The following is a 25,047-nucleotide window of genomic DNA, read 5'->3' on the forward strand; positions in this document are numbered from 1 at the left end:
CTTCCTTAAAACACGGCATTTCACCCAGCTCAACGGGCATGGTTTACATTAGGTATAGCGCACGTTTAGGCTCGATATGTATGTTATGTGATCCAACGCTCTCCCTAAATCCACCCACATTTGCCACAGTTTAAATAAATATGGATTTTCTGTCTCTCACAGATGGGTGAAGTGTGGACGTTTTCAATAGTGTATACACTTTTGAAAGCAGTTTCGTAATTACATCCTCCCTGCTCTCTCTCTCTCTCTGCTAGTAAAGTTGGAAAATGAAGGCTTTGTCAAAATATATTTGCTGTCTATCATTTTTAACATAGAAATGTATTTCTATTTAGGATATAGGCCTATAGCATTCAACTAATAAATGTATGGAGTGTACAATTTACTGAATTGTAGGCCTACATTTAGATTGACTTTGTATGCGTTCACACTTTACAAACATGTTTATCGTAAAATCGTTTATACTCCGTGCTTGCTTGAAGTAATAAATTTAACATAGGCCTATACAACTTTTACATTTATCGGATTGATAATATTCACAAAATTTATTCACTGATAGGGAATCGTAAAAAGGAGGGTTGCTAAATTACACTTTGTGATTATTGTGATTATTGGGTCTTAGGTTATTATTGTAAACTCAGCTTTCAATATTAGCCTATAGTCCTAGAGAGAACGGAGTTACTCAGCAGATGTAGGCCTAATAGTATTAGGGTTAGGGCTATAGCAGAGGTGTCAAACCGGTTCCACGGAGGGCCGAGTGTCTGCAGGTTTTTGCTCTCTCCTTGTACTTGATTGGTTCATTAGGTCACTGATTGGTTAGTTTCTACCCTCACCTGGTTGTGTAGGTATGAACTAGGAACCAATTTATAGGAAAAACCAAAAACCTGCAGACACTCGGCCCTTTGTGGAACCGGTTTGACACCTGTGGGCTATAGTATTCTCAAAGATTTTGTCAAAATCTCGAACTAGTCTGTCAATTATTTACATAAAAAAATGCTATTGTTTAAAAATAAAATCTACGTATTACGTAGGCTATTATTTGAAAAACGTACAATTACAACGGATGCTGATAGTTCCGAGAACGAGCATAGAACATGGATCATGCACTCTGTGCTCATTGTGACGAAATACGTAAGGCTCCGCCCTCGTCGTGAAATGCGTGTTTTTGGGAAGACCCATCAAATTGACGCGGAAGTCTTAACATGTTCAGTGTTTTACAATATAAATACTGTGACGGGTATAATTAAAATTACTAATTCCTAGATGTTTATACAGAAATGTGTTTCGTCATGTTCAGATCCCAATCATTTTTTTGCGTACGTCTCGCGCCGGCGGGTAGGGGGGTGATGAGGATACGGCTGCCATGGCAACAAGCTGATTTGATTCAGACTGTTGTGTGCGTGCCTGAGAGGACGGGCGTTTAGAAGTCAGCATGGAATTAGAATATTTAGATGAGTCTAATTTCTTTTGAATTATTTTATAAAATAAAATAGCCTATTCAAAAAAGTCGGCTTCTATCTCGAGCTCAACAAGTTTTCGCATTTGAAACAGGACTTTGATGCAGTTGAGTGTAGCCTGGTAAATTTTCTTGGTTTTATTAATTAAGATTTATCTCAAGGCACACATTTAGGTTTTAATAATCGTAGCCTAAATGAATAGAGGATGGACTCCAAAGATGTCGCTGTAACGGAGCAAGGAAAGATGTCATTTCAATGACAGGAAAAATAGAGGAGGAGGGGAACTGCATCTGAAATAGCAGAACATTTATCGGGAGATGTTGGAGAAATCCAATCTTGAACCTGTCCAAGTTGTCTGTTCTGGCTGTCACAACTGGGTTCCTGACATCAAGTTGACCGAATAAAAACTCAGCTGCTGACGGTGACAGCGTGCTCTGTTTTGGGCGCATAGTCAAATAGAATCTTCTCGGTAAAGAGGTGAGGTGCGTATATTGGCTATGTTCTTTGCCGTTATGTTCTTTGCCGCTTGGTTACGTTGTACGTTACATAGGGTCGGTGATAATTCAGGATAAACTGATGTATGTACACTTGCCTTTGCACTTTTGTATATTTGTGTGTCTTTGTGTCTGTCTGCGTGTTTGTGTCTGAGAGCGCGTCTGAAGGCTATGAATCAGCGCACGAATGAGTCAGAATGTGAGTGTCTGTGTGCTTCTCATGTGCATTTGTTCGTTGAAACGAACTGATCCTTTCTGACTATGCTCAGGTGTGCTTGTCATTCATAGGCAGATTACTACCTCCCAAAAACTACCACCTCTCATCTTTTGGGATGAACTCTTACAGAATACTATCATATGTCGGGAAGAGAAAGAGGGAGACATAGCCTCAACAGAGAAGAAGGGTCAAAGAGCGATCTAATTATCCAAGAGAGAGACCGGGAATTCGGTGCCAATATGCCCAGCGTCGAAATGTTGAGGGCGGCAGTGGAGAGCAGAGGGTGGGCCTCGGGCGGAGAGTACCGTTCCAAGGACATAGAAGGAGAAAGGAGGATGGTGAAATCTCCATGAGGACCAGCGAGCTGGGAAAGGAGTAAAAAAAGAAAGCAGTGCCGTGATATATTTGGAGGGATTTATTTTTGTTTTTGAGTGGTCATTTAGGAGGGGAGGATGGACAGATCCGTGGGGGCAGGGACGTGTGAGCTGTCTGTTCTGGCACTATGGTGAGGAGACAGAAAGCTACAAGCCATTGGAGACTCTAAAACCATGAGGTCAACCTTTCTATTTTCCCAGACTGTCTTAATAGCCTTTTATTATGCTCCTATAGTTTTACACTGACAGGACATCTTGTCCAATTTTGATTATCTGTTTCCAAAGGGTGAGTGATAATTTACATTGCCCTCCCTTTGCCCCCCTGGTTAGGGGATGGATGGGGTGGCCGGAGGTGTGGGTCCCCCTGGGGTGGGTGAGGGTCGCCCTGGTCGTGGTGGAGGAGACTCTAAGAGGCGCAGTAAGGGCAGCCTGTCCTCCCCAGGATATCGTCTCTCCCAGGCCTCTCTGGAGGGTGATAGGTCAGGGGTCGAGGGGTCCGGATCCGGGGGGGGGCGACGGCGCCTCTCCATCTTGAGTGCCACCAGAGACGGCCTCCCCTTCCGATCAGCGGGTACCCCAACCACCCCCGTCCCCTTACCCCCTCCCTCAGTCCCCTCATCCTCTGCCCAGCAGCGCTCTGTTGGCTTTGCCTCGTCACGCGCTGCCCTCGCCTCCACCTCCTCCTCCACTGGCACCGGAGTGGTCGTGGTGGCAATGGGCCCGGAAACCACCACGACCACGGCTTGTAACACCATGGCGGGGACGCCAGACGGTCTGTCTGGACCCGGGGGGGTGGGAGGGTTCGGTATGGGTCTGGACGGGGAGGACTACAGCTACTCCAACCAGTCCACGTTCATCCAGAGACAGTTTGGAGCCATGCTGCAACCAGGAGTCAACAAGTTCAGCCTACGCATGTTTGGATCCCACAAGGCAGTGGCCATGGAGCAGGAGAGGCTGAAATCAGCTGGGGAGTGGATTATTCACCCCTACAGCGACTTCAGGTAAGCACCAATACACCCTTAGGGAAGGATGTGCATCATAGACTCATACAGCGACGTCATGGTTGGTAAAGCCCTGCCCGGGGAGAGGAAAAGAGGGAGGGTGGCGGGGGAGGGAGTGAGGGATGGGTGCATGGTCTGGATGGGTCTGGGTGGGAGAGAGAATAAAGCGGTGAGAGGGGAAAACATCTCTGACTTCTTCAGCTAAGAAAGAAACAAAGGAAGGATTGATGGAGAAATGGATGGATGTTTGGAGTAAGTGATAGATGATGGGTGGAGAAAGGAGTGGCCACGGAGGAGAGGGAGGTGTTGATGATATACTGTTAGGCAGTGTGGGGAACAGGTCAGCCCGTCGCTGGACAGGCAATGCCACACTTTAACTGAACCACAACTGTATGGAAAGAGAGGGGAGAGCGGTGAGGGAGGGAGAATAGAAACATGTGTGGAAGACAGGACAGCATAGAGGGAGAGAATGTCACCCATATATCTTGAAGGTACCCATGAAAGGGAGAGAGTATTTTTAATGCCATCCATATTGTCTTTTACTGTAACCTCGTATTCTAGTGTCCTTTCCGTATAACCGCTGATGGGGATTTGTGAATGGGTTTGATAAGGTTTCAATTAAGTCTTTCAGACTGGTGATGGAGACAGTGAGAGTGGGGAAAAGCTATTGGGAAAAAGTCTGAGAAGATAGACAGAGGGAGAGATGAAGGCTGAGAATACAGAGGGAGAGATGAAGGCTGAGAAGACAGAGGGAGAGATGAAGGCTGAGAAGACAGAGGGAGAGATGAAGGCTGAGAAGACAGAGAGAGAGATGAAGGCTGAGAAGACAGAGGGAGAGATGAAGGCTGAGAAGATAGACAGGCTGAGGTAGAGTCGGATCCTTGAGTGGTGCTGTGCAGATGATAGTGGAACAGATTTCTGAATAGGGGAAATCAGCCTCACTAATGAAAGAGGTTAGGTAGGGTCAGATAGGATGTGTGGAGAAGGTGGGTAAGAAATAGGGAAGTGTAGAGAGAGAGATGGGAGAGAGACTCTGACAGGTTGTTGCCTGTTACTGTATCTTTTTCTAGTTCATGTTTACTGTAGTTGATTAATTTTACCATGACGGCAATCTGATGGAGATGTAATAATAGGATGTGAATAGGTAAAACAACACAATCACACATTCACACACACACACACACACACACACACACACACACACACACACACACACTTACACTGCACACACCAACAAACAGACTGACACAACACACTGTGTGTTCTCTGTGTGAAATTAATGTGATGTCAGTTGTCACAGCTTTGTTTGCCCATAAAAATTATTCCCAGTTAATGGAGGCCTGCCTTTCGTTGTATGGTCTGATGGAACCCAACACAGCACCACCTGCTGACCACATACTGACAGTGTTTTTAAATGACAAATGTCTTTAGGGGAAAATATTTCTTGATTTAGATTCAAATGTTTATGACATCCGGCAATGGATGTCTGTGATCATGTAATCATGTTGAAATCCCTTCAGGGAATCAGATCTAGTCATTATATCTGGGATGCTTGTAACATCTGAAAACGTCTACTGGCTGCTAGTTGTCTTGGGTGGAAAGAAAGAGTCAGAGAGAGACAGAAAACCCAGAGAGAAATACTAAGAGAGACAGAGGGACTGTGAGAGATGGAGACAGAGAGGCAGAAAGAGAGACAGCAAGAGAAACAGAGACTGAGAGAGAAACAAAGAGATGGCGAGACCGAGACAGAGAGACAGAGAAACTGAGCGACCGAGAGACAGAGAGAGAAACAGAGAAAGAGACAGAAAGAGACTGAGTAGTAATCTCCAACCAGGCCTAAGAAACAATGGATGAGTTGATCCCCCAGGCTCTGGCCCATTTCAGTTCCGGCAGCCTCAATCGAACACATGCACACATAGACACACATGTACACACACACACACACACACACACACACACACCATTGCGTGCACACATGGACACACGACTTCACACATACACACATAATGTACACACGGTGTATTATTACACTTTCTTTTTTCCTTTCATATATTCTACAACTCAGTGCAGATCATAGTCACCTGTTCCTGTCCTATTCCAGTCATGTGATGGGCGTGGGGTGAGGGAGGGAGTTGGAGGAAGGAGATTGAGGGAAGGAGATGGAGGTGGGGATATTGAGATGAGAAGAGCACTTTATATTCTCCCTCTATACTTATTAGCATTCTCACATACAATCACAATACAGTGGATATAAAAAGTTTACACGCCCCTGTTAAAATGCCAGGTTCTTGTGATGTAAAATAATGAGACCGAAGATAAATCATGTGAGAACTTTTTCCACCTTTAATGTGACCAATAACGTGAACAATTCAATTGAAAAACAAACTGAAATCTTTGAGAAAAAACACCCTTTAAACTAAACTTTTGATTTTATTACAGCACTCAATATTTTTGGGTAGGAGTCTATTAGCATGGCACATCTTGATGAGGTAATATTTGCCCACTCTTCTTTGCTCCAAATCTGTCAGATTGCGAGGACATCTTCTGTGCACAGCCCTCTTCAGATCATCCCACAGATGTTCAATTGGATTCAGGTCTGGGTTCTGGCTGGGCCATTCCAAAAAGATAATTTTCTTCTGGTGAAGCCATGCTTTTGTGGATTTGGATGTGTGCTTTGGGTCATTGCCGTGCTATAATTTGAACTTCCTCTTCATCTTCAGCTTTCTAATGGATGCCTGAAGGTTTTGTGCCAAAACCGCCTGGTATTTGGAACTGTTCATAATTACCTCCACCCTGACTAAGGCCCCAGTTCCAGCTGAAGAAAAAAAGCCCCAAAGCATGATGCTGCCACCACCATGCTTCACTGTGTATATGGTGTTCTTTGGGTGATGTGCAATGTTGTTTTTGCGCCAAACATAACTTTTGGAATTCAACCTTGGTTTCATCAGACCATAACACAATTTCCCATGTGCTTTTGGGATACTTGATGTTTGTTTTTGCGAACTTCAGCCGGGCTTGGATGTTTTTCTTTGTAAGAAAAGGCTTCCGTCTTGCCACCCTACCCCATAGCCCATTCATATGAAGAATACGGAAGATTGTTATCACATGTAGCACACAGCCAGTACTTGCCAGAAATTCCTGCAGTTCCTTAAATGTTGCTGTAGGCCTCTTGGAAGCCTCCCTGACCAGTTTTCTTCTCGTCTTTTCATCCATTTTGGAGGGACGTCCAGTTCTTGGTAATGTCTCTGTTGTGCCATATTTTCTCCACTTGATGATGACTGTCTTCACTGTGTTCCGTGGTATATCTAATGCTTTGGAAATTATTTTGTACCCTTCTCCTGACTGATATCTTTCAACAATGAGATCCCTCTGATGCTTTGGAAGCTCTCTGCGGACCATGGTTTTTGCTCTGAGATGCAACTAAGAAAATGTCAGGGAAATCCTATTAGAACAGCTGAACTTTATTTGTGATTAATCAGAGTCACTTCAAATGATGGCAGGTGTGTAATGACTTCTATTTAACATGAGTTTGATTGTGGTTGGCTAATTCTGAACACCACCACATCCCCAGTTATAAAAGGGTGTGCACACTTATGCAACCAGGTTATTGTATGGTTTTTATTTTTCATTTTTCCCCCTTCGAAGATTTCAGTTTGTTTTTCAATTGAATTGTTCACATTATAGGTCACATTAAAAGTGGAAAAGGTTCTGACATTATTTATCTTTGTCTCATTCTTTTACATCACAAAATCCTGGGGTGTGTAGACTTTTTATATCCACTCTATGTAAATTACTGCAATTATTCAGTCTGCTATCACAATCGAAAATTGATAAATGATGCATAATAATGTAAATTATGCATGTGGCGTATTCATTATGCATATTTCAGGCATCTAACCTTTCAATGAGGTACCTGTAAATTGGAGCTATGAATATAAAAGGGAGAGACAGATTGATGAAGAGAGAGCGAGGGAGAGAAAGACAGAAAGATTAGAGGCAATGCACTAAGTGACCTTGGTCTCTGGAGGTGGTGTGTGGGTTTGTGTGTATGTGTGTGTGTGTGTGTATGTCGATGTGCAACTGTTTGTGTAAAATCTATCTTTATTTAGTCTTGTGATAAGCTCTCACACCCGTCACTTTATGATAAGATAAACCCCCTCTGTCAATATTTAAGCTGATACATAATGAGAGACTGAACTAAAGCCAAATGAGATTACATGAATAACAGGTACAAAACCAACTTTGTTTCACATGGTTATCACAACTTCAAAATACTTTTTTTCCAACGCAAACAAGGGTACACACCACATTTACTTCTGTAAATGTATTTTCTAGTGTTGCCATATGTGATTTTGGTATTCATATAATAAAATAGCAATAATGTAATAATCTTAGACGTATTTCTATTTGATTAGTAACATTTCTTTTTTTATATATGATTGCTGGAAGATAATTCTGTATGTATGACAACACTAAAGAGGTATAATGAGGTGAAATGAGATTGTCAATAGAAGTGTCTCAGTGTAAGTGTTTGTATGTCTTTAATGATTTTATGTGTTTTCTTAGGTGTTAGGTGTAAGTATGTATATAAATTTAATTAGTCAAGTAATTAAGTAAACAAATCAACTGTAACTTCCTTCACCTCTTTCTCTGGTTGTAGCGGAGGGTGACACATTTTGCTAGCAGCTAGTGGACTTCTTCCTCTGCAGGTTGGGCAGATTGTTTATGTCTTAAATTAGGTGTATTTTTAGTAAATCTGGGTAGAATGTTTCCCTTATGTTGTTGTATTTTGGGTGGGAACAGAGGGAAGGACAGATAACAATCAAGTTTGTTTAGCAGTTTTATTCGTTTTCTGTTATGTTTCAAAATGGAGTAAATGTGTAATATTTCATTTTTTTATTAATTAACTGTGGAGAGAGCTGATCTGTCGTGGTTATGTGACACTGAAGGACTTTTCAATGGAGCCCAGGTCTGCTTAATTTGAATGCTGCCAGATTTTTGAAATGCTCCTTCTGCACTTGACCTGGGTTTCCCAGGTCAGTCCCAGGTCAGTTCGGGTCTGTTTCAGGTCAGTCCCAGGTCAGTTCCAGGTCAGTCCCTTGTCAGCCTCATAGTTGATGTTTTGTTAATGTTGGTAGACATTCTTAAAATTCTTGACTATTCTTGGTATTCTTGGTAAATTGGGACACTCTATTCTTTCACAAATATCGTTCTTAATATTATAACAACAAAAATCACAGAAAATGAACAATGCATACATTTTTACAACCTGTGAAAAGAAAACGTGACATGTTGCATAATAGTTGTTCAGTTGTTATAATATTGACAAACATCTTAACCTTAGGTGGTTAGCCATCAGTTAACAAGCTCATCTCATCCCAGATATAACAGATTATGGTATGGTCTGTTTTAATGATAATCCAAGGTCATCTCATCCCAGACATAACAGATTATGGTATGGTCTGTTCTAATGTTAATCCAAGCTCATCTCATCCCAGACATAACAGATTATGGTATGGTCTGTTCTAATGTTAATCCAAGATTATCTCATCCCAGAAATAACAGATTATGGTATGGTCTGTTCTAATGTTAATCCAAGCTCATCTCATCCCAGACATAACAGATTATGGTATGGTCTGTTCTAATGTTAGTCCAAGATTATCTCATCCCAGAAATAACAGATTATGGTATGGTCTGTTCTAATGTTAATCCAAGCTCATCTCATCCCAGACATAACAGATTATGGTATGGTCTGTTCTAATGTTAATCCAAGCTCATCTCATCCCAGACATAACAGATTATGGTATGGTCTGTTCTAATGTTAATCCAAGCTCATCTCATCCCAGACATAACAGATTATGGTATGGTCTGTTCTAATGTTAATCCACTGACTTTGGCCGATCACCAGACCCACTGGAGTTGTGTGGTCTGTGGGGAGGTGAGATAGTGGCATTACATCTTGATATGGATGTGATGCTATTCAGGAATCTGTTCCCTTTTTCCGTCTTTATCCACCACGGCAGCTGTCCAGGGTGGTTGTTTCCCTAATTGAATCCTTTTATTAATTGTCATGGCTGTGAACCCAGGTCCACCTTGGTGACTAGACCATGTGAGAGACTGTGTGTGGGAGTGTACAGTGGGGTGAACAAGTATTTGATACACTGCCGATTTTGCAGGTTTTCCCACTTATGTGGAAGTCTGTAATTTTTATCATAGGTACTCTTCAACTGTGAGTGACGGAATCTAAAACAAAAATCCAGAAAATCACATGATTTTTAAGTAATTAATTTGCATTTTATTGCATGACATAAGTATTTGATACATCAGAAAAGCAGAACCTAATATTTGGTACAGAAACAAAAATCCCTGCTGCAGTGTGTGCAAACCTGGTCAAGAACTACAGGAAACATATGATCTCTGTAATTGCAAACAAAGGTTTCTGTACCAAATATTAGGTTCTGCTTTTCTGATGTATCAAATACTTATGTCATGCAATAAAATGCAAATTAATTATAAAAAAATCATATAATATGATTTTCTGGATTTTTGTTTTAGATTCCGTCTCTCACAGTTGAAGTGTACTTATGATAAAAATTAGACCTCTACATGCTTTGTAAGTAGGGAAACCTGCAAAATCGGCAGTGTATCAAATACTTGTTCTCCCCACTGTATGTGGGAGTGTGTGTGGGAGTGAATGTGGGAGTATGTGTGGGAGTGAATGTGGGAGTCTATGTGTGCATGTTTGTCACTTTATGAACTATTGGCATCCGGGAGAAAGACTGCATTACATTTCTAATTCAAATACTGAATTTGGTCAGCATTTTTAGAAAATCATATTTTATTGTAAGGCAATTACTCTAAAAAAAACATTAATAACTTTCATCATTACTATGACTTCCCCTCAAGGCTGGTGGGAATCAAAGGGAGACAGGTGAAGATGAGACAGGGTTGGTGGGTGGAGACAGTAGTGAACCTCGGCATGGGCAGGTGAAGATGAGACGGGGCTGGTGGGTGGAGACAGTAGTGAACCTCGGCATGGGCAGGTGAAGATGAGACGGGGCTGGTGGGTGGAGACAGTAGTGAACCTCGGCGTGGGCAGGTGAAGATGAGACGGGGCTGGTGGGTGGAGATGGCAGTGAACCTCGGAGTGTTTGCATGGAGCCGGGAGAGACCAATGGTCCACGGCTCCACTCTAGATTATCAGGTGATAGGAGGATCTAGAAAGGACAGGTGTCAAGATTATTGGCACGGTTTTCATTACATGAGCTGGTACTTGGAAAATATCATTAGGCACAGGAAAATTATATTTAGAATCTGGAAATATTCTGTATCAGTGAATAAATCATTATAAGGAAAATGCTTGGTATCGTTATCCGTTCAAAGAGGACGGTGCTGGAGTATTTTAAGCAGGGGTGGTAATCTTTCTGACCCCTGTCTTTTGTTTTTAAGAGCAAGTGTGTTAGTCTGAAAGTTGATACACATTAGTTTTTTGAATAATTCATTTTGTACAGTCTTTTATGCTCATCTCTGTCAAAGCTGCCAATCATTTGTGTTTACAGTAGGTATTATAGTTAATCTGGATCATTGCTTTACCGTTTTATTATTGTTATGGTACTATTTTTACAAGTATTTGTATGGCTAGTTTTCAATACCTTACTGATCAATGAGCAGAAGAATGAGAAGAGTGTAACAATGGGTTAAATTATAAAACAGGATCTGTCATTTGGATCTGTCAGTGGTTTTGATCGAGCTACTCTCTGTCACCTCCCAGGTTCTACTGGGACCTGATAATGTTGTGTCTGATGATGGGTAACCTGATAATCCTGCCAGTGGGAATCACCTTCTTCAAGGATGAAAACACTCCTCCCTGGATCATTTTCAACGTGGTCTCTGACACTCTCTTCCTGGTCGACCTTGTCCTGAACTTTAGGACCGGCATCGTCAAGGAGGACAGCACGGAGATACTGCTAGATCCCAAGTTAGTACGTTTGTGTATTTGTGTGTGTAGAAGACAGGGTTACATAGGATTCCCTTTCTGTGTCCCCACATGGATAGAGATTTCTATAATGCGTGCGTGTCTGTGTCTGTGTCTGTGTTGAAAGTGTATTGCTTACTTATTCTGTGAGACCTTAATTAGCGGGGCCATAGGAATCAATGTTGCTCTGTGCTCTGCTAAGCTGACTTTGAGACCACAGGACTGTAATCTCCTGCTGTGTCGCCACAGGGCTATCAGGCAGCGCTACCTGAGAAGCTGGTTCACGGTGGACTTTGTGTCGTCCATCCCAGTGGACTACATCTTCCTGATGGTGGATCTGGAGGCTCGGCTAGACTCAGAGGTCTACAGGACGGCCAGGGCCCTCCGCATCGTACGCTTCACCAAGATCCTCAGCCTGCTGCGCCTGCTGCGCCTGTCACGACTGATACGTTACATCCATCAATGGGAGGAGGTGAGAGGACCAGGGGGAGAGAGAGTGGGAGGAGAGAGAGGAAAGTGAGAGGACTGTGGACAAAGGGGAGGGTAAATATAATAGCTTCGCTCACCACAGCTATCACAGCAGTCAGAGGAGCAGTCAGAGGAGCAGTCAGAGGAGCAGTCAGAGGAGCAGTCAGAGGAGCAGTCAGAAGAACGGCCCGCTGAGAGGTGGAAGGCGGGGAAGGCGGGGGGAGATGAGTAGAGGGGGGCCTGGCAGTTCAGGGGTAGAGGGACAGCTATGGAAGCATCAGATAAATCACTTCACTCCGGAGTAGGTTGCTATCATCAAAGGTGAAAGAAATGTGATGTCCAAGTGTCTCCCTATTAGATCTTCCATATGACCTATGACCTTGCCAGTGCAATGGTGAGGATAGTGAACCTGATCGGCATGATGCTGCTGCTGTGCCACTGGGACGGGTGTCTGCAATTCCTGGTTCCCATGCTGCAGGAGTTCCCCTCAGACTGCTGGGTGTCCAAGAACAACATGGTGGTGAGTTGGTTTTATGGGGGCATGTTGGAACACTCGGGACAGATCGGGTTTGACCAAATAAAAAAATATTTTGCACCAAAAGTAATAGCTTATTTTGTTCCCATGAATAATCAGAGATTTTTGAGGCAGAAAAAAACTGTTGGACAATGTCCTACAAAATATCTAATACCGTTTCAGGTCAGGATCCAATATCACTGCATGTCACATAATAATTTAACTGTACTGTACTGACTTTATTTTGTGATAATTGTTTTGTTATAAAGTAATGTAAATTTTCCAAAATCTATGTCTAATGGCTACTAGGTTTCTTGACTGGACTCATAAATAGCTACTCTTCAAGCCTCCTCCCTGGCTCACCACTGTCACTTCTACCTGCAGGCCGGCTGAACTAGGCTAGCCTGGTTGTTATTTATTGTTCTGTAATACATTTTGGAATCTATTTTACTCAGGTCTGTGACGGAAATATATTGACCACACGTTTATTTAGTCTTTTATATCTCATATTTCTTATAGTCAGTTGTCCAAGAAAAGCTCTATAGGAACATAATGAGAATCAGTAATGACTTTCACATGTGATCAAGTCTCAGCATGCACACCTGTATTATATTGGATGCTCAGTTTCCACTGAATTTACCATCTTTTTTAATATTCCTCCTCCATATCGTAATGAAAGAAAATCTGTAATATATTCTGATATACATTTTTGACCAAATCGCCCAGCCCTCAGTGCTCAGTGTGTGGAAAGTGAATTTGGAACATTGTGTGTGGTGATGAAACAGAGTGTATATAAGGTACATCTCCTTGTGTATGAGACTGTGTTCACATTGATACATGCATGACTGTGGTTCTAAGTGATGCTGTTGGCTCTCTGTCTTTGTTCATTGGTTCATGTTGCAGCATGTCTGGTTCGGAAAAAAAAGGGACAATCAACACAGTGAAACATCTCCCAATTAAAACAGCCCACTGATGGAATAGATAGAGATGAATGAATACACACTCATATGAACACACACTCATGTGAATACCCTCTCATTAACACACACCTTCACACAGTGGTGTGTTTTGCTGGCTCATGTCTCGGTAGGATTTCCTCCAGGGTTGCCAGGGTGACTGTTGCTAGGCCAGCTGACGCTCACATTTTTCCCCCCAGAGCAAGCCCCCCCCCCCCAGACGATTTAACAGAACAGGACGGTTAAAAGCGATGAGCAACTACCCAGAAACGTACAGCCGGAGTTATCATCTGTCCTGTAGCTGTTACATCAACTGCTGTGCATTTCTCTGAAGTGATGTGTCGAAATTCACTGTTTGAACCAGTGTACACCTGTCATCCCTCCCTGTCTACATTCCTTGCCCTAAGTACCTCCTCTCTCACCTCATCCATTTCCCTCATTCCAAAGCTTCTGCTTTTGGTCTCACTCAGTTGAATGGTGTGTGCAACTATCTCCGTCTCCGTCTCCTCCAGAACGACACGTGGGGGGTGCAGTACTCCTATGCCCTGTTCAAGGCCATGAGCCACATGCTTTGTATTGGCTACGGGGCCCAGGCTCCAGAGGGCATGACCGACGTGTGGCTCACCATGCTCAGTATGATCGTGGGTGCCACCTGCTATGCCATGTTTATCGGCCACGCCACTGCTCTCATCCAGTCCCTGGACTCATCCAGACGACAGTATCAGGAGAAGGTAAGAGGCTGGACCGTCTCTACACCTCCCTCCCATCTCTCTCTATCCCTCCATCTCTCTCTATCCCTCCATCTCTCTCTATCCCTCCCATCTCTCTCTATCCCTCCATCTCTCTCTATCCCTCAATCTCTCTATCCCTCCCATCTCTCTCTATCCCTCCATCTCTCTCTATCCCTCCCATCTCTCTCTATCCCTCCATCTCTCTCTATCCCTCCCATGTCTCTCTATCCCTCCATCTCTCTCTATTCCTTCTCAATCTCTTGATCACTTCCCTCTCTCAATCCCTCCCCCATCTCTCTTTCCTCACCTGTCTCTCCTATCTCTCTCTCTCTATCCCTCCCCTGTGTCTCTATCCTCACCTGTCTCTCTCTCTCTATCCCTCCCCCGTCTCTCTATCCTCACCTGTCTCCCCCCCCCCCTCTCTCTCTCTATCCCTCCCCTGTCTCTCTATCCTCACCTGTCTCTCTCTCCCCCTCTCTCTCTCTCTCTCACTCCATCCCTCCCTCGTCTCTCTATCCTCACCTGTCTCTCTCTCTCCCTTCTCCCTCTCTCTCTCTCTCTCTCTCTATCCCTCCCCCATCTCCCTCTCTCTCTCTCTATCCCTCCCCCATCTCTCTCTCTCTCAATCCCTCCCCCATCTCTCTCTCTCTCTATCCCTCCCCCGTCTCTCTATCCCTCCCCCGTCTCTCTCTCCATCAACCATCGTCACATTACTTGGATCCTCATAGTTAGGAGACAGTAACGAAAAATACTCCGTTACCTGTTACATGTGTATTATGCTGCAGTGAAAAACGACAGTGTTTGTGTGGTTTTATTATCATTGTGTTAACGTTGTATTCACATTGTCATGCAGTATAAACAGGTGGAGCAGTACATGTCTTTCCACAAGCTCCCTGCGGACGTGCGCCAGAGGATCCATGAGTACTACGAGCATCGCTTCCAGGGCAAGATGTTTGACGAGGAGAACATCCTGGGAGAACTGAGCGAACCACTGAAGGAGGTGACACCCGCCATTACACGCTGGAAAAGCTGGCTGTAGTTCAGCTGGAAAACACCTGACTACATTGAACAGAATTACACCTTGATGGAAGTCGGTTATTGTGCATTCCAGCTCATTAATGTCTCCCCATCTATTTCCACCTCCTCTCTCTGTCCTCTCTCTCTCTCTCTCTCTCGGTCTCTCTCTTTTTCCCTCGCCCAGGCTATAGTTAGCTTTAACTGCCGTAGCCTTGTGGCTCACATGCCGCTGTTTGCTAACGCGGACCCTAACTTTGTGACCACGGTGCTGACCAAGCTGCGATTTGAGGTGTTCCAACCCAATGACTTCATCATCCGCGAGGGCACTGTGGGACGCAAGATGTACTTCATACAACATGGACGAGTCAGCATACTCACCCGCGGAAACAAGGAGACCAAACTCAGCGACGGCTCCTACTTTGGGGGTGAGGAGAGGAGTGATACATGGGTGGGACGGGTGAGGGTGATGGGAGGGGCAGCGGTTTGGCGAGTCAACTCAATCATTTCTACCATACCAATCAAATCAGTTTCCTCAATAAAACCGTATTAAATCCCTCCGGCCCCTACCTCCTTTTTATCAACTCCTCTTATTCCTCTTCCCTCCCTCTCCTCACTCCCTCTCTTCCCTCCTTCTCTTCCCTCCTTCTCTTCTCTCCCTCTCTTCCCTCCCTCTCTTCCCTCCCTCTCTTCCCTCTTTCTCTTCTCTCCCTCTCTTCTCTCCCTCTCTTCCCTCCTTCTCTTCCCTCCTTCTCTTCTCTCCCTCTCCTCACTCCCTCTCTTCCCTCCTTCTCTTCTCTCCCTCTCTTCCCTCCTTCTCTTCCCTCCCTCTCTTCCCTCCTTCTCTTCTCTCCCTCTCTTCCCTCCTTCTCTTCCCTCCTTCTCTTCCCTCTTTCTCTTCCCTCCCTCTCTTCCCTCCCTCTCTTCCCTCCCTCTCTTCTCTCCCTCTCTTCCCTCCCTCTCTTCCCTCCCTCTCTTCTCTCCCTCTCTTCTCTCCCTCTCTTCCCTCCCTCTCTTCCCTCCCTCTCCTCACTCCTTCTCTTCTCTCCCTCTCCTCACTCCCTCTCTTCTCTCCCCATCTGTTAGAGATCTGTCTGTTGACGCGAGGCCGTAGGACAGCCAGTGTGAGAGCGGATACGTACTGTCGTCTCTACTCTCTCAGTGTTGACAGCTTCAATGAAGTCCTAGAGGAGCACCCCATGATGAGACGGGCCTTCGAGACTGTGGCCGTCGACCGTTTGGACCGCATTGGTACTGAGACCCCCTTTGGCTCAAGCTATCGATCCAGTTTTCAATATAATTGCAATTTATGTAGTTATATGTCTCCCCCCTCTAGACCTTGTCAGGGATTAACATTTTTGAACTGAAGCGCTTTGTTGAGTGACTTTAAAGATTCAGAAGACTTGTGAGGCCAGTTAAGGGAGACAGAAACAAGAAAGGCTCAGATAGTTTGAAAAGCACAAAGCTGTTAGAACAAGGTACTATAGAACCACTTACTCAGTCCTGTCTGTCTCAGTACAAAGAACTGTGCTGCTTGATCACTCTTGCTTTTATACAATGTGTTTTTCAACACTAAAGATCCTCAGCTAGTTCCTGTTGCAATGGTTTCCTTCTAATGTCTTCCCTCTCATTGCTCTCCAATGCAGGTAGGAAGAACTCTGTCCTGATGAGGAAGTCGTCCCAGGCGGGGTCCATGGCGGGGGGCAGTAGTCTGGGGCGCGGCGGTCGAGGAGGGGGTGCGGGCGGCGGGGCAGGGTTGGCTATGGGGGGTCTAGGCTCCTGTGACAGCATGCTGGTCCAGCAGATAGTGAAACACGACAGCATGCCAGCCATGCAGGACGCCATCTCTGCTGCTGCCGCAGGAAGGGGAGGAGCCACGGGAGGGAGCGGTACGGTCTCCCCTAGGCCCCACCCACTCATCTGGGCCCCACTGATCCACGCTCCACTCCAGACGGCGGCAGCGACGACCAACGTGGCCATCGCCTTTATGCACCAGCAGCAGCAGCAGCAACATCTACAGCAGCAACTGCAGCAGCAACATGCGCTAGGGGGCGCCATATTCCTCCCTACCATTTCCCCATCGCCCTCCGTCTCCTTCCCCCTCTCCCCACCACGCCCCCCAGGGCTGCAGCCCCTACGCCCCTCGGTCAGTTCCTTAATTGGGATGATGGGGGTAGGAGGGTTGGGGGGGCTGTCCCCTAGAGCGGGATTTCCTCCTTTCCCGCCCCCCACCACCTTCTCCGCGGGCAACCCTGGATGTGTGACATCACAGACTGCCACTCAAACCCCACCTACGCCGGCGTCCTCTGTCCCCACGCCGGTCCAATTAGGAAGGACCCTGCATTATAGTCTCCGCCTCCAGCCGGAAAACCCTTCAGTTACTGGTGGAGCAGCAGGAATCCCCGCGATAGGAGTGGCCACCACACCACACATGTTCCACCCTGTGAATCCCATCTCTGCCTCCAGTGTCATGTCGGACACCCGCAGTTCCATAGGTGGCCAGCAGAGGGCGAAGGAGGCGCTGTTGCGTCACGGAGGAGGCAGCACCCAGGGCCTGCCTGCACTGGGGAGGCTCACCCAGGAAGCCAGGCACCTCTCTGCCTCTCAGCCCACCCTCCCACACCGATCCTGGGCAGGCGTGCAGCCTCACCCCCCTCTCCAGCGTAAGGCCTCTGGAGGTAACCTGCTGCCCGCCTCGTTCCTGGCCGGGACCCAGCTGGCCAGGGGGGGCAGTGCGGGGGTGCTGACAACCCCCCTACCAGTCCAGGTTCCAACACAGCAAATACAGATGCCCCTCTTCAATGCACAGACACAAGTAAAGACCCTCCCTGGTCCTGTCCCGGCACACACACACACCACCGCCCACATTAACCCTGTCCCTGCAGGCACGAACACACTCCCCTCAGCTTCTCCCCTGGCTTCCTTTTTTACCTCCCCCAAACAAACTCCCCTCTCCTCTGCCCCCACCTCACCTGCTCCCACCCCCTCCTCCCCTAATCCAGCCCTGACACCTCGCCCCAAACCCACCCCTACACCCCCCTCCCGCTCCTCCTCTCCTCCGCCCTGCTCCACCCCTCCCTCTGCTGGAACTTTTCCACTCAGCTCAACTCCTCGTCCCAAACCCATCCCTTCACCTCCTTCACGTTCCTGCTCCCCTTCTCCTTCTTCCACTCCCCCTCCCTCCTCTGCAACCATTAACTTTCCCCTGAGTTCAACTCCTCGCCCTAAACCAATTCATACCCCTCCCTCTCGATCTTCTTCCCCCTCACCCTCCTCCACTCCCCCACCCTCCTCTGTCAGTAGTCCTCTCCACATTCCACAAGCTCATGGGCACAAGTCCTCTCCCTCCTCTTCCTCTCTCCCTTCCTCACCCACTCTTCTTCAAAGCCCCCTAATCAAACCCTCCCCCACACCTCCCTCCCCTTCCCCTCTATCAGGGCCCACCTCCACCCTTTCCAAAACCCCACCCCAAACCCATACCCCTACCCCCTCTCAAACGCCTTCTCAAACTCCTACCCCTTCCAAACCCTGTACCCCTACTAGTACCTCCTCCCAACCTCCTATCCCCTCCAAACCTCCTACTCCGACTCTATCCCCAACACCTACCAGTCCTATAACATCTGCCTCAACCTCAACCCTAACCCCCAGGCCTGCCCCTGCAAACACTGCCAAACAGACCTCACGTACAGGGCCTGTGGAAACTCCCTCCGCTGATCCAGTCGCCACAAAAGGCTCATCCCAGACCCCAAAACAGCCCACAGCTGTCCCAACCCCTGTCCCAAAGCCCACTTCTAAATTCACTGTTACTCCCACAATCACACCCGTTCCTATCCATAACCCAAAACTGTCCTCCACTCCTCAAAATCCCCTTTCCTATTCCCCAAATCTGTCCACTCAAACTAGCCCCCTCCCACCCACTCAGTTGTCCCCGGGTGCAGCCACCCTGCTCCCGAAGAGCCCCTGCCCACCAGTTGCTTCTGCCCCGACCTCTGCCTCACCCAAGGGAAGTGACAAACACCCTTAGCTGCCCCAGACAGGGGAAAAGAGTCACACAAACTGCCTGCCAACATGTGATGATCCTGGAGGACATAATCTGATTGGAGGATGGACTTTTGAGAGGACTGATTGGCCAGAGGTAGATATGCAGTGTAGGTTGTCACAAAATACTCCATGCCCCATATAAAGTAAGACAATGTAGGGAATAGGGTCCTGCCTATTGAAGTTCATCGATCTGTCCTCCACCTTGGCACCAAACGTTCCATAACTTAAAGCCACTAGCTTTAAGTGCTGTTGCCAACATGGCGTGACGAGAGATTCGAGATGCCAAATGAGTTGTGCAGACTCTGAATGTGTGTTGTTCTCATGGCTCTGACAGGCTAGGATAGAATCAGAGTTTATGTTTAAAGTTCATACATTCATATTTACATACATACGTATATGTATATCTGTGTCTGTGATTGGAGCAAGCAAGGGAGCTTAAGTGGAAAAAGACGTCGACAGGCAGTGTGAGGGATATTACACTTGATAGTAAAGATGAGGACAATGCAGCTGATTGGAGGAAGGTTTTGTGGCCAGTACTAAGGCGAAGAATACGATAGACACTTCCTGTTTTCCAGCTCCACTTCCCACTTGCCTGCTGCTCTTCACAAAATGTAATATTTTCTCATTATATGATTAATCATATCGAGATTATTAATCACCTTAAAGTTGATCATCATATTGATCAGTAACTAGGAGCGATTGTTCCACATGTAGTAATGTCGTCCCAGGTGTGTGGTGTTTAGCTTTGGACCAATATGTTCACACAACCTCTGTAACCGAATTGTATTTGTTTTCGTGTGACACTTGTTACTGCTTCCTTGTACACTGTGGATGTGGGTTTATTGGTTCCACCTAGCTCCCTGTAAATACACGCCCTTCTCTCTGTTCTCTCCTTCTATCCCCCTGGCTCCTCACCTGCTCTGGCTCCTGTCTGCCTTCCTCCTGTCATCTATCCCTGTCTGTCTGATCCTCCTTTCATCTGTCACAGAGCTTTTGAAGTGAACTACAGCTCCAGATACTTTCACAGATGCTCTCTCTCTCTCTTTCTATTTCTCCATCTCTCATTTCTCTGTATCTGCTGTATCTCTCCGTCTCTCTCATCTTTCTTGCTCTTTTTGTCACCTTCCACCATGCCAGTCCTCTCCCCTCCACTGTCCCCCCTCGCCCCCTGGTGTCATGTCCAGTACTGTTTGATGTTTTGTGGGTAGCAACAGAGCATTATTGTTTTAACCCTTGATACCATGTTGCCTAGAATGTATATTTAAGGACCAAATGTTTTATTTTTTATTTGTGATCACAGCTTTAGCTTTTGAGCAAAATCAATACAATTATAGTTAATGATTATGTTATTGATGATGTTTAAAATTACAAGGACCAGGATGATGGCAAGAATGCTTTTGATGATAACTAGAATAAAGCAAATTCAGAAAGTCAGTTTGTCTTCAGTGTTATTGAATGGAGGGATAGTGAGAGAGAGTGTGTGTGTATATGTGTGTGTGTGTGTGTCCTACTTTCATAGGGGAAGGAGACTCATACCTAAGGTTAAGCCTGTGGATGGAAACACTGGGATCACTGTCGTTCTCTAATTGAATATCCTCCAGCACTGGAACGGATGACCCCTCTGTAACCCACAGGCTGACCCCCTCTCCGCCCACCATTAGTCTTCAAAGGGGTTCAAGAGTCTCATCCCCAGACTGTCATCTTTAGTGGGGATTGTATTATTTTTCACCTTTGAAAAGACTTGGAGGATTTACACTCACAGTGATTTGCATTATATATCCTGTGTCCTGAAGTAAGAAATCGCACTGGAGGGAAGAATTATCATCTTTAATACCCGTGAGCATGATTGTTAGAGGGTTATGCAGGCAGTGTCCAGTTTATTAATTACACCGTCTTGTTAATGGAAGTTGATTGCTCCTACAGACGGTGAATTATGAGGTCACATCTTGTTATATGAAGCAAGCGGAGCATCTTGGATGCGTTTAATCACTTTTTGATTGAACATTAGCGTGGGCAAAACGAGTGACCTAAGCATCTTTGAACGTGGTCCATCCTTTTGTTGCCGAGTGCGTAAGTTCCAGGGTGTGAGAAACGATTGCCATACTCGGCTTTTCGTGCACAACAGTGACAAAACAAGTTAACACGTGGGCCACAACCCGGCAGATAACAGTGGTGCAGGACAGCACAATCCGTGAACACACCTCACCAGTTTTTGTCACTGATATGATCCTGCAACATTGGATAACTTGAAAATACGGCCTGGTTCGAAGAATCCTGGTTCCTGTTGCATCATGCTGATGGTTGGAGTCATCCATGGATGCACCCGACCTGGCGTCGCCAGGACAGACTGTTGCGGGGCGGTAATGGTCTGAGGAATGTCCTGGCGCACATTATGTCCCATGATGCCAAGCGAGCAGCATTTAAACACCATAGTGAATATGAAAATGTCTGCTGACCGGGTGCATCTCTTCATGGCAACAATTTAGCCTTAGTCACATAGTTTCAGCAAGGTAATGCGCAATGCCCGTATTGTCTCGGATAGACCCCGGGAACACGACAGCGAGTTTGTTTGTTGTTTTTAGTGGCCTGTGCATTCCACTGACCTCAGCCCAATAGAGCATATTTTGACATGAGAAAGAACAGGCTTGCAGCAAGAATCCAATATGTAGGATCCATGCCCCAAATAATTCAGGCTGTTCTGGAGGCAAATAGGTCTGACACATTTCTACATTGGGTGTGCCCAATAAACTGGCCACTGAGGTAAAACTAAGACATGTTGTGTGTGTATTCTATCGATATCAATATGGACACTTCTGCAACACATAAAAACAGAACAAGTTTTGGAATTAAATCTTTCAACAGAAAAATGAAACAGTAGATTTTCTCTTGTGAGAGATGTTTGTCTACCCATGGACACAGTGAAGCAGTGAACTTCTGTTAGTACCAAGCAAATGTCTTCACATGCCCACTAGGTGGAGCTCAGCGGCTTACCAAGTCTCATATCGGTCACAATCTGGGAAAAGGTAGCAGTTAAACTGATAGCCACACAGTTTAAGCTGTCACACCTTATAACTCCATTCCCCACTGTCAGGTGTAACAGGCCCTAAAACTGAGAGAAGGTCAACTGTGAACAGAGACGTGGAGGATGTAGCAGCGTGTTAGAGGTTAACAGCAGTGGCAGACCACAGGATTAGTAGCCCTGAATAGGGGAGAATAAATAGGACTGTAATTGCTGCCTATCACTCGGCCTCTGAAATAGACCGAGTGGCAGGGAAGCCCTATTTGTAAGGGCACAGCACTGGGATCACTGAGCTGTCAGACAGTCAACAGTGGCTTCCAGGACATGGACCCGGGAGAGAAAATTATGGCAATTAGTATTGTGATTTATATGTGTGTGTATTTGCGCTGGTGTTGAGGGTTTATGTCTGCCTGCAGAGAGCCAGGTGTCGGTGGGAGCTGATCCTTCATCAAGAAAGATTCAAACCAACAAAAAAAAGGACTGAATTACCCGGTCTGACACTTTTTTAAAATTCATGCCTGGCTAAAAATGGCTAGTATGAACTGTAACATTTGTGTTATCCAAGGGTGAATGGTTTGACCGCTACACCATATGCAAATTCGAAACAGTTGCGAACAAACTGATGTCCCACTTTCATGGCATCGAGTCAATCCGCTATCTCCAGTCTGAAGTAGAATATAAAAATCTCGCCATGAAAATGTTTTATTATATGGGGAATTGAACGATCGGCTTTGTGAATACTCTGTCACAATGAAATAAAACCAACAGATCATCTGTTCTGATACGATTAGGGCAGACTTCTGGACTCAGGTTCAGGCTCCTCTCTTCCACCACCCCATGGGGAACCAGAGACAGTGCTGTTGGGTGAATTGAGAAGCCACAGTCAGTCCATGGAAAATAGGACGATTCTCTAAATATTTACCTTTTACTATTCATCAGAGGAGATGGTAGATTTAGAGAGATTCCAATACAAAGTATCACAGCAATACAGAGTTATATATTGCCGATGGAGACCATACACCACAGGCATGACATCACATCACTTTTAACCGCTCTAATTACGTTGGTACTCGGTTTATAAACACAATAAGGCATCACAGGGGTTGTGATCTATTGTCAGTATATCAATATATCACACGATGCCTCGTGCCCATTGGATAGCTCTTAGCTGTGGTATACTGGCCATATACCATAAACCCTCTAGCCTTATTAATATCTTATGCCACAGCTATCAGCCAATCGGTATTCAGGATTAAAAGCAACCAGTTAATAAACACATATGATGAGGATGATGCTGACGGTTGCGTTGTGAACCGGGGGTGATCAACCGGTCTCGACCTGCTCATGGCTTGGATTCGGCACACTCAGTTGGGTCACACTCTTCTTGACTACACTTAAAATGAATGAAGTGTGATTTTTTTTTTGGGGGGGGGGGGGGGTTAATACAATAAACAAATATAATTGCCCATTAGCTATGTATGTGAACAGCAATGTTAGCATGAATTGCAGTAGCACACACACACACATCGCCCACCACAGAGTAGTAGGCAGGCAGCAGACCGCAGATTGAGCGCAGATTTAAGGGTTATGAGGCGGCAAAGGGAACGGTGGGCTTCGTAGGTTAACCACAAAAAACCTATGTTACATTTAGACTACCATTCACTTCAAACCCACCATGAGATTACATACACCTATACAAAGACACACACACACACACACACATACACACGCACGAACACAACGACTTGAAGTTGTATGTGTTTAAGCGAACGGAGACGGGGCGTATCGCAAGAGTAAAGAGCACCAGAGGCAAACTTAGAAACTTAGCCTGGAAAGGATAAGGTGATTCTGTGTGCTGTGTAGTTCGTTACCACTTCAAACAGGAAGCTGATGTGTGTGTTGTTCTCTATAAGTGAAGGGTGTGTGCGTGTGTGCATGTGACGGTAACCTCATTCTCTCTAGTGAGCTAGTGAGTCTTTCTCAGGATTCTTGCATCAGCTCTGTGTTGTCATACACCCTCTTCAGTCTCTTTCCCTCTGCCCTGGAAACAGTGAATCACTTAGGCTACTGTAGAAAAGGCCCCGTTTTACAAAAAATGTTGTGAGTTATCACACACAGTGAGACATTATTGTTACCTGAATTCCCCCGCTGGTTTAATGGAGTGGGTGTCCCCTTGCTACTGTAGCCTGTGGTCTTCTCAGAATTTTCTCAGTTATTATAAGGAGACTGAAGTTATTTTAGGACTCAGCAAGCCAACATGAGTAGGCTGCTGCTTTGTCAACATAGCTGTCAGTAAATATCTGGCATGGATTCTGAAGGGCTGAGTGTTACACATCTATGGTACTGAATATGTGCACCTGCACATACCGGTTTCGGTCTCGATGGTCACTTCTTGGTCGACATGCGCTTGATTTGCAAATTAAACGCTGAGTCACTTTAGGCGCGCATAGAGATATAGAAATTTAACAGCAACAGCACGAGCAACAGAAATAGCCCGTTTTATATTATTAAGGCGATCTATTTTTCAGTGGAAATACGCGCCGTTCCTAACACACATACGCCCTCGTAAGAACCTCTCTATTTCTGAGCCCACTATACCTACTTATTAGCCCCGCAGTGATCAGTCAACCGACGTACAACCTGCCCTGGAAAGCTCCATACCAACATGCCCACCTCGGCCCTCCCTTTCTCCCTCCTCCCAGCGACAGACACTGCTGCTGGCCTATCGCACCGTAGGCGACCCCCCCTGTGCCCTGCCCACCCCAGCGGTCCCTCTCCAGCCCCGCCAG

At 45.8% G+C, this 25,047-nt stretch overlaps 1 protein-coding gene and 1 long non-coding RNA gene across 6 annotated transcripts; one reads left to right on the forward strand and one right to left on the reverse strand.

Moving 5' to 3' along the window:
• The first annotated feature begins 1,397 nt into the window (after positions 1–1,397).
• Positions 1,398–20,673, forward strand: LOC105018985 (potassium/sodium hyperpolarization-activated cyclic nucleotide-gated channel 1). Of its 5 annotated transcripts, XM_034288822.1 has the most exons (11): positions 1,398–1,931; positions 2,218–2,718; positions 2,870–3,540; positions 11,312–11,518; positions 11,765–11,987; positions 12,342–12,503; positions 13,966–14,184; positions 15,038–15,184; positions 15,386–15,626; positions 16,285–16,449; positions 16,845–20,673. In XM_034288822.1, exons 3-11 carry the CDS (start codon positions 2,873–2,875, stop codon positions 19,220–19,222), a joined length of 4,410 nt encoding a protein of 1,469 aa, XP_034144713.1. In that variant the 5' UTR covers positions 1,398–1,931; positions 2,218–2,718; positions 2,870–2,872; the 3' UTR covers positions 19,223–20,673. The 5 variants fall into 5 exon arrangements, with proteins under 5 accessions (XP_034144713.1, XP_028971605.2, XP_028971607.2 ...); XM_029115772.2 differs by having other exon boundaries at positions 1,398–1,936; positions 2,237–3,540; XM_029115774.2 differs by having other exon boundaries at positions 1,398–1,936; positions 2,295–3,540.
• Positions 20,674–22,942: 2,269 nt separating this feature from the next.
• Positions 22,943–24,982, reverse strand: LOC109614728. The gene is made up of 3 exons (XR_002195669.3): positions 24,394–24,982; positions 24,207–24,299; positions 22,943–23,115 (listed from the first exon to the last, which is right to left on the reverse strand). It is a non-coding gene; the product is annotated as an uncharacterized LOC109614728 (long non-coding RNA).
• Positions 24,983–25,047: the final 65 nt, after the last annotated feature.

The sequence above is a fragment of the Esox lucius genome, chromosome 20 (genome assembly GCF_011004845.1).
Source record: "Esox lucius isolate fEsoLuc1 chromosome 20, fEsoLuc1.pri, whole genome shotgun sequence".
Lineage (NCBI taxonomy): Eukaryota > Metazoa > Chordata > Actinopteri > Esociformes > Esocidae > Esox > Esox lucius.

Excerpts from the sequence above, each read along its gene's own strand:
- LOC105018985 (XM_029115772.2), top strand. The coding sequence starts at position 2,873 with ATGGATGGGGTGGCCGGAGGTGTGGGTCCCCCTGGGGTGGGTGAGGGT. Across the intron at positions 11,988-12,341 it reads ACATCCATCAATGGGAGGAG|ATCTTCCATATGACCTATGA; the intron begins GTGAGAGGACCA and ends TCTCCCTATTAG. Across the intron at positions 15,627-16,284 it reads CGACGGCTCCTACTTTGGGG|AGATCTGTCTGTTGACGCGA; the intron begins GTGAGGAGAGGA and ends CCCATCTGTTAG.